The sequence below is a fragment of the Labrus bergylta genome, chromosome 2 (genome assembly GCF_963930695.1).
Source record: "Labrus bergylta chromosome 2, fLabBer1.1, whole genome shotgun sequence".
NCBI lineage: Eukaryota > Metazoa > Chordata > Actinopteri > Labriformes > Labridae > Labrus > Labrus bergylta.
Genome location: NC_089196.1, coordinates 12,546,632 through 12,554,624, shown reverse-complemented (window position 1 = coordinate 12,554,624; position 7,993 = coordinate 12,546,632). Strand labels below are relative to the sequence as shown.

At 40.3% G+C, this 7,993-nt stretch overlaps 1 protein-coding gene across 2 annotated transcripts; it reads left to right on the top strand.

Moving 5' to 3' along the window:
- Nucleotides 1-254: 254 nt before the first annotated feature.
- Nucleotides 255-7,397, top strand: entpd4 (ectonucleoside triphosphate diphosphohydrolase 4). 2 transcript variants are annotated; one of them, XM_020657955.3, is made up of 13 exons: nucleotides 255-408; nucleotides 786-905; nucleotides 1,337-1,534; nucleotides 1,616-1,821; nucleotides 2,002-2,152; nucleotides 2,361-2,464; nucleotides 2,743-2,802; nucleotides 2,961-3,091; nucleotides 3,662-3,828; nucleotides 3,914-4,238; nucleotides 5,116-5,201; nucleotides 5,340-5,501; nucleotides 6,173-7,397. In XM_020657955.3, exons 2-13 carry the CDS (start codon nucleotides 898-900, stop codon nucleotides 6,405-6,407), a joined length of 1,833 nt encoding a protein of 610 aa, XP_020513611.1. In that variant the 5' UTR covers nucleotides 255-408; nucleotides 786-897; the 3' UTR covers nucleotides 6,408-7,397. The 2 variants fall into 2 exon arrangements, with proteins under 2 accessions (XP_020513611.1, XP_020513606.1); XM_020657950.3 differs by having other exon boundaries at nucleotides 2,961-3,115.
- The last annotated feature ends 596 nt before the right edge of the window (nucleotides 7,398-7,993 follow it).

Genomic DNA, 7,993 nt, shown 5'->3' with positions numbered 1-7,993 from the left:
CCAAATAAAAAATATTTGGACAGAGTCAAACATACCTCATGGAAACAGACACGTATAGCTGTAAGAATGTAAACAAGGTGTGTTTTTCCACAGTCTATGGTTTTTCCCCTGGTATTTGTCAGCAGATAGGTGGCGGTATTGCACTGTAACTCTGTTTGCAACAGATTATTAAAAGGCAAAAGGAAGAAGAGGGATGTTGGGCGGTTTTGGGTTTGTCCATATTGTTGGTTGTAAGGTTGAAGCGGGCAGCGCAGAGACTGAAAACGAGCACACCGCGCACCGGACAACATGACGTCACTATCCGGAGACCTGCCACATACCCGCTAAGCATTAGCCAGCGGTTAGCATCTGGCATCGTATACATGTCTTTATTGTCAGGAAAATAGGGGACTTTCACTTTTTTTGTTAGTAAGTACGAACTCACCGAGAAGCCTGAGGTGTTGTACTTTGCCGTGTTGTTAGTGACGGGTGGTGAAAATATGTCAGATTTGTGTATTTTGAGGTAATACAGTTAAACACGTAATGTTAGGATAGTCACTGTTCATAGACTTCTGCTAACATAGTTATTGACCTTTTACTAAACTGTTTCATCTGTGGCAGGCTTCTTTTATACTGAAATACGGTAAAATTGCCCATAAGAGTGTCGAAGAGGGAACATGTTTCTTATCAAGAGCACTTAAAACTACTTTGGGTCTTTACTTGTTCGAGAGGCCAGAAGTGGAATTCAAAATATTATTATTAATAATGATTTCTTGATTGATGATGATGATGATTTCTTCCCAAAGGTCATGTTGAGTAGGAAGGAAAACGGGATGGAGCCATTGAACGAACAACACCTCCCTCTTTCAGCAGACTGAGCCTGAGAAGAAATCCAACAAGCTGAAGACAATCTCCATCATGGGCAGGTTGGTCTGCTGTCCTCTGAGGGGAAACTCTGATTGATTTGTTCAACTTTCTCTTATCTACAATTCTACAATTCACTTAGCAGACGATTTTATCCAGAGCGACGTACATCAGAGAGTAAGTACAACACAAGCAAGGATCTAGAAAAAAGGGAACAATGTCAGAAAGAGCAAACTATCAGCTTTGAGTCTGATTGGACACACAGGTGCTGACAGGAAGTGACCAGAGGCAAAGCACAACATTGACGGCAGTTCTTGAGAGCTCTAATCAGTATAGAAACCATCTTATAAGGCGTCGTTATCAAACAAAAACAATCATCACAACCATCATAATCATCAATGATATCGAAACCATCATCATTAAGTTAGTAGGTATTCATTATCTGTTGGATTTTGAAGCACACCTTTTCCCTTTTTCTTTTACATTTTGACAGGATCAGCTTTTCATGCCTTTTCCCAGCCTCATGGCATTTCAGCCTGCCATCCCAGGTCCTTCCTCGGCTCCTGATCCCCTCGCTCAGACAGCTGCTCTTCATCGGCCTGGTGCTCTGCCTCATAGGACTCCTCTACCTGCTGCTAGTCAGTGGAAAGGGTTTTTCAAGCTGGACCAGAAAGGAAAACAACTTCCACCGGTACACTACAAACGTCCCCTTTAAAACGTATCTTACAGAAAAGCTCAAACATTATTTCAATATGTGTTTGTTGTCCAAAAGGCACTTGGCACGGGTAACTGATGTGGATGCAACAGATACAAGCAACCCCAACCTGAACTACGGCCTGGTGGTTGACTGTGGCAGCAGTGGCTCAAGGGTATTTGTGTACTGCTGGCCCAGGCACAATGGTAATCCCCATGAACTGCTGGACATTCAGCAAATGAGAGATCAACACCGCAAGCCAGTGGTCATGAAGATTAAGCCCGGTAAAAAAACAGAGTCCTTTTCTACTTGTTAATCAAAACTGTGTTCAACAAAGAGTATATGAGCACTTTTTTGTTTCAGGCCTGTAAATGTATTAAATATTATGCAAGACAAACCATAATAAGGTAACTTGAAATAGAGTGAAAAACAGTACTTTTTGGTGTCATTTTTTCTTCTTCTAGGTATCTCCGAATTGGCCAAAACACCAGGGAAAGCCAGTGATTATATCTATCCACTGTTGAGCTTTGCAGCCCAACACATCCCCAAGAATAAGCACCAAGAGACACCATTGTACATCCTGTGCACAGCTGGAATGAGAATCCTTCCTGAGAGGTGAAGTTGAGCTACATGAGCATCTCGTATTTATGTCACACTACTTCCAGAAGTGCCAGATACAAATATAGCTGCAACAAATGTTCACACTGCAGGTTAAAAACAACAGCACAAGCTTTTACGTTCACATTTTTACTTGCACTGTAAAGAAAACCATTGACGTTAACATGCCATAGATTTAACGAGGATGTTTGTTCTTTGATTTTAGTCAACAAGAAGCACTTCTTGAGGATCTGCGAACAGACATCCCTGTCCACTTCAACTTCCTCTTCTCTGATTCCCATGTGGAAGTCATTTCTGGGAAACAGGAAGGTAAATAGCCAAAATAAAAAAAACTAAATATATTTCAGTTATAGCTTTATTGAATATGAATCATTTTGTCAAATATAGTTGTGATTATTCACTTCCTTACTGCTGAGATTTTCCTGACAAACTAGTATGGGACACAATTCAGTGTTTTCCTAAATTAGGGGGTTGACGTTTCGACAACATGTTGTAGATCTTATTTATTAGAGCCGTACAAGATTGACAACCGTGTTTGGGAAAAAAACCTATACATGAAGTCTACAACCTGTCATCTTTGAATTCAGGTGTCTATGCTTGGATTGGAATAAACTTTGTCCTGGGAAGGTTTAACCATGTGCACAATGGTAAGTACTCAAGCAGGGTCTACTGTATGTTGGTGTGTGCAATGTAGATCAAAAATGAAAAAACTAATATACAGTATGTAGTTTCAGTTTCTCACATGACTTATGATATCTGGTACTTAACTGACACTGTCACCTCTCTCTGATTAAAATCTTACAAGAAGGGGAAGCTGTCGTGGAGGTTCATGTCCCTGGCAGCGATCAGCAGGAGGCGCTGGTGAGAAAAAGGACTGCCGGTGTCCTGGACATGGGCGGGGTCTCCACACAGATTGCATACGAAGTGCCCAAAACTGTAAGCTTTGCTTCTCCACAACAGGTTATTATCCACAACCAATTCTGTTTTTGTGTTGTCTTTGTTTTGGTCACTCACACTTTGTTCTTCTCCCTCCTTCCACCCTCTGTCATTCCCTGGTTAAACCTCTATGCACCATTTTTGTGCCATGGAGATGATCTGCTCTCCATTCATCACTATTGAAGGCATACTGTAAGCCTGCTGCATGACTCAATAGCAGGGCTTTTAGACTGAGGACATTTAGAGTTTTAAACAGAGAGTACTAGAAACTGTTACATGCTATGGAAGTTGTAGTGACAGGCTTCACATACACTGCTTGTCCTTTTTGCCGTCTTCATTATTTCTCCACCCTTCCATGAAATGAAAGAGCATAAACTTATAGCTATGTAAATGTATTACGCTACTTAACAAAATGTACTTTAAAAGGCATCACACAGAGGTGCTGTAATGATTGATTTAAATGTCTTGCATGTGAGCACTCCTGTCACCTGTAAACAGTAAATACGACTATGCATGTACATATAACAAAGGTGTCGTTATTCCCTGGCTGATTTTTTGTTTGCTCCCTAGGAGGAAGTTGCGAAGAATTTACTGGCTGAGTTCAACCTTGGGTGTGACGCACATCGAACAGAGCATGTTTACCGTGTTTATGTGTCCACCTTCCTGGGATTTGGCGGAAATGCAGCACGCCAGAGATATGAGGAGAGCCTCATGAAAAATACTGCCACCAGAAACAAGTGAGAGCCTTTTTTAAATGAAAAATGTCCTACAAATTAGCTTGATTGTATTGCATGGGTTTAATCATGTTACATATTCCTCCAGGCTTTTAGATCAGCACAATGGTGAGACAGTAGAGTCCCCTCTTCTGGACCCCTGTCTCCCCACAGACCTGCAGGATGAGATCGGTCCGTCTACACAGAAGCTCCATCTGCGAGGCACAGGAGACTTCGACCTGTGTCGACAGATTCTCCAGCCGTTCCTCAACCGCACCAACGAGACCCAAACCTCCCTCAGTGGGATCTACCAGCCGGATATAGACTACAACAACAGTCAGTTCTACGGCTTCTCTGAGTTCTACTACTGCACTGAGGACGTGCTGCGCATGGGCGGGGATTATAACGCTTCCAAATATGCTCGTGCAGCCAAGGTAAATACTGTATGAAAAGAAACACGTACACAACAAGTAGCTCATCATTCCCTACTTTTATCTGGAAGCTTTATATTACTTACAATTAAAAGTCCAATTCTTCTTGTGTAGGTTTAATTTGTCAAATGGCTAACAGTGTTTCATTTCGCAAACTTTTTGACGCACATTTCAGATTAGGGTTTCAAGAACACCATGTTCATTTTATTGTTTTACAAAATATGTTTTCACAAACTTAAGTAAAGTGATAGGATTAGGTGCGGTATTATCAGAGCTCGACCGATTAATCACCCAGCCTATGATATTAACGTATCAAGTGAGTATCGGTATCGGCTACTTTTATCTCAGATATGCACCGATATTATTACATTTATTCAGCAGTCAAATAGCATTTCATTTGAGTATCGTTGTATTAGAAAGTAGTTGTCTTTCCAGCTGTCATCAGCAGAGTGTGCTATATGGATTACAACAAGCATTATCAATCTCCAGTGTGCCAAGCGGCATGCATTTACAGACACACTTACATTCCATTTGTGTGGCCATCTTGTCTACATAATACTTCATATCTTTTCCACAAGTATTTGATAACTGCTTTTGAGGGTTCCATGGGGGTGTGTATATCTGAATCTGTCTATCTCTACAGATCGACTACAGATAGATATCGATATCTGCCCACAAAAATTCCATATCGTTCGGGCCCTAGTTACTATTGTACAAAGACTTATTTTTACATCCAGTTGATCCCTAGATGCCCTTTGAATTTTGTATACTGCTGCTGTAGTTTCAATAATGTTTTCATTCCAGAGCACAGCTGAAAGTATAATCATTTATGTCTTATCAATGACACCTCTTCATATGGTTTCTGGCTTCACATTTTCAGAGTTACTGTGCCACCCAGTGGAGGACTCTGAGGGAACGCTTTGCCTCCGGCCTGTACGCCTCACATGCTGATCTTCACAGACTGAAGTAAGTCACACAGGGTTATCAACAGCTTCTTAAGCTTAACCAACCAGTTGGCCACACCCAAGAAAAAAATGCCTTCTAGTATGGACAGGAATCTTTATGATTTTTTTTTTATGAAGCTTTATGATTTTTCGTCTGCAGGTACCAGTGTTTTAAATCAGCATGGATGTATGAAGTTTTGCACTCAGGCTTCTCTTTCCCAGCCAATTACAAAAACCTGAAGACTGCCCTGTTGGTCTATGATAAGGAGGTCCAGTGGACTCTGGGAGCTATTCTTTACCGAACACGGTTTCTGCCTTTGAGGTAAGAGAGATTTTTTTTTCCTCCACTAAGCCATGTTCTGCCAATGAGGCCTTCAGTTATTCTCATTTAAAACATATTTTCTATTCTCTTACCAATGGTTGATTATGTTTGGTCCCCAGAGCTACCTTTTGGTAACGTCACATTCCTATTTTGAACTCTGCTATTGAGCATAGCGCTGAGGTTTACAGAGAGCAGCTTTCTATTGCATTAAGCAGCAGGAGGTAATTAAATGTGGAGGAATTTCTGTGGTCTTGAACATGTTTGGACTGTGAATCTAAACTCTGTAAAGGGCTTTAATAAACCAGGAAAAAGAATTAGACTGAACCTTTTAAATTATTGAAGTAATTATTCAGCAAAACTAGTATCTTTCAATCTCATGCCCCTGCAGGTTTAATCTTGGAAAAAAATCTATTCATATCAGATTATAAACTCACATGTAGTGTTAATCTTAAAAAAAGAAAAAAAGAATTGCTCCTGATCAGCTTACACTCTGCTTAAGCTTGCAGTTTGGTGGATTTGATTCAGGACTCCTGTTAGATCATCAGGCCGATCAAACCACCTTAGATCTTAACACATAATGAACAGGGCTTGAACAGAATTACTTTACATCTCTGTGTCTAAAGCAAGTCTTCAAATACTGTTGTGGTTTTTTTTGTTCCCGCTCCTTCCAGGGACATCCAGCAGGAAGGTCTGAAAGGATTGCACTCTCACTTGCGACACAGCTTCTCCTTTGTCAACAACCACTACTTGTTCCTGGCTTGTTTCTTCATTGTGTTGTTGTCTATTATGCTGTACTTACTGCGACTCCGGCGCATCCATCGGCGCGCGGCTCAGCGCTGCAGTCCCTCTGCTGTCACGTGGTTGGAAGAGGGCATTGGCTCACCCACACTCCCTATCAACCTCTAAAGTTTGTAGAGCGTAACGTCTGTGACTCTGCGGAGCCAGTGGTCTCCTTGTTTCCCCCTGAGGTCACTGCCCTGAAAACAACTTCTTCTTGGAACAGAGGACTGACAAATGGACAACTGAGGAAGTTTTGTTTTTGTGAATCACCAGGCTTACCTGAGCCATGAATATATGTTCTTGCTTAAGTTATTTTGTTTATTTCAAAATGTCTTCTAGAAATCATGTTCTTGCCACATACTCCATTCTCAAAATCAAATGGCAAATGCCTCCAGGTGTCTTCTATTTTATTTCTTAAAGAGACAAACAGATCGGTAATTAGTCTGCTAGCTGAAATTCTAGCAAAAATAAGTTTGTAGTCTACACTTGGCAACAACGGGATAATTTTTGAGACATTTGCCTTTATTTATGCCTTTTCTTTAAGTGTATGATCACATCTTTTCTTTGTTTTTGTTTGTTTGTTTTTTTGTCAAACGGTACAAGCACTTGCTATTTCTGCAGAATACTCGAATGCAATACGATTAAGAATTATTGGAAGGAGCACTTTTTATATGCAGTTTGGAAGCTTTTCCCAGCCTGAATGGTCTTCTTCTTTTTGTGTGTGTGTGTGTGTGTGTTTGACCCAAATTGTTTTGCCTCAACAAGACAAGTAGCCTTCAATGGCTCTACCAGTGCAATACATGTCTTGTCACTGTTGGGAAACTCTCCAAAACACAAATGTGCTCTCTTGTTGGGAGCATCAATCGTTCGATAAACCCTGCTGAAATGTTTGTGTTAGGTTGTCTGACTTTGAGGTTGGATACTATTGCATATATTTATGTTGAGCTTCATTTTCAGAAGCCGTCATATCACTGCTGTGAGGGCATTCTAAACCCATAATTTATATGGAAATGTCTACTAGTGTAATGTTTGCACAGATGAACTCTAAATGAATGCTATCACATCAAAGTTCTCTATATAATAAAGGTTTTATGGTACACCTTTCAAATGACAAAATGGTGTGTGTATTTCTTGAATGAAGCTTAAACCAGTGGTCCGTCGAAAATGGCATTTTATCACAACCCTTATTATAGAAAGTGTGAGCGCTGATCTCAGTGGACTCTCTAAGTGAATCTCCTTTCTGTAGATGGGATTTCATTTTAAGTGCCGCTTTAGAGCATCAATCGATTGTTATAACCCCATGAAGTCACTAATGTCCAAATAATCACAAGGGGGTAATGAATACAGTTCAATGTTTTGTTATAGCTGTGCAGAGGCATCCTTAGATAAGTCTTTATAGAGCACATCCTGTCTGTAGTTGTATCTATTAAAAGGCTGCTGGTAAATCAAATGGAGTATTGAGACTAAGAAACACTTTAAAGTTCACAAAATAAATAAATCAGCTGTGGTAGAAACTGCAAGGTAAATCTCCTGCTTGAGTATTTATGACAAACATGTAATAAAGAGAAATACAGATCATTCAAGAGTCCATTCATAAATTAGGCTATTTAAGTTTCTCTGTGTAAGATGAGAATGTGTTAATGCTGATGGATAAACCACCTTGTGTATCAACTATTGCAACCATCACAGTAACACAACCTTATTAATGTTAT

Coding starts and splice junctions, on each gene's coding strand:
- entpd4 (XM_020657950.3), top strand. Junction 1,535..1,615: donor AAGGAAAACAACTTCCACCG/GTACACTACAAA, acceptor GTTGTCCAAAAG/GCACTTGGCACGGGTAACTG. Junction 1,822..2,001: donor GGTCATGAAGATTAAGCCCG/GTAAAAAAACAG, acceptor TTCTTCTTCTAG/GTATCTCCGAATTGGCCAAA.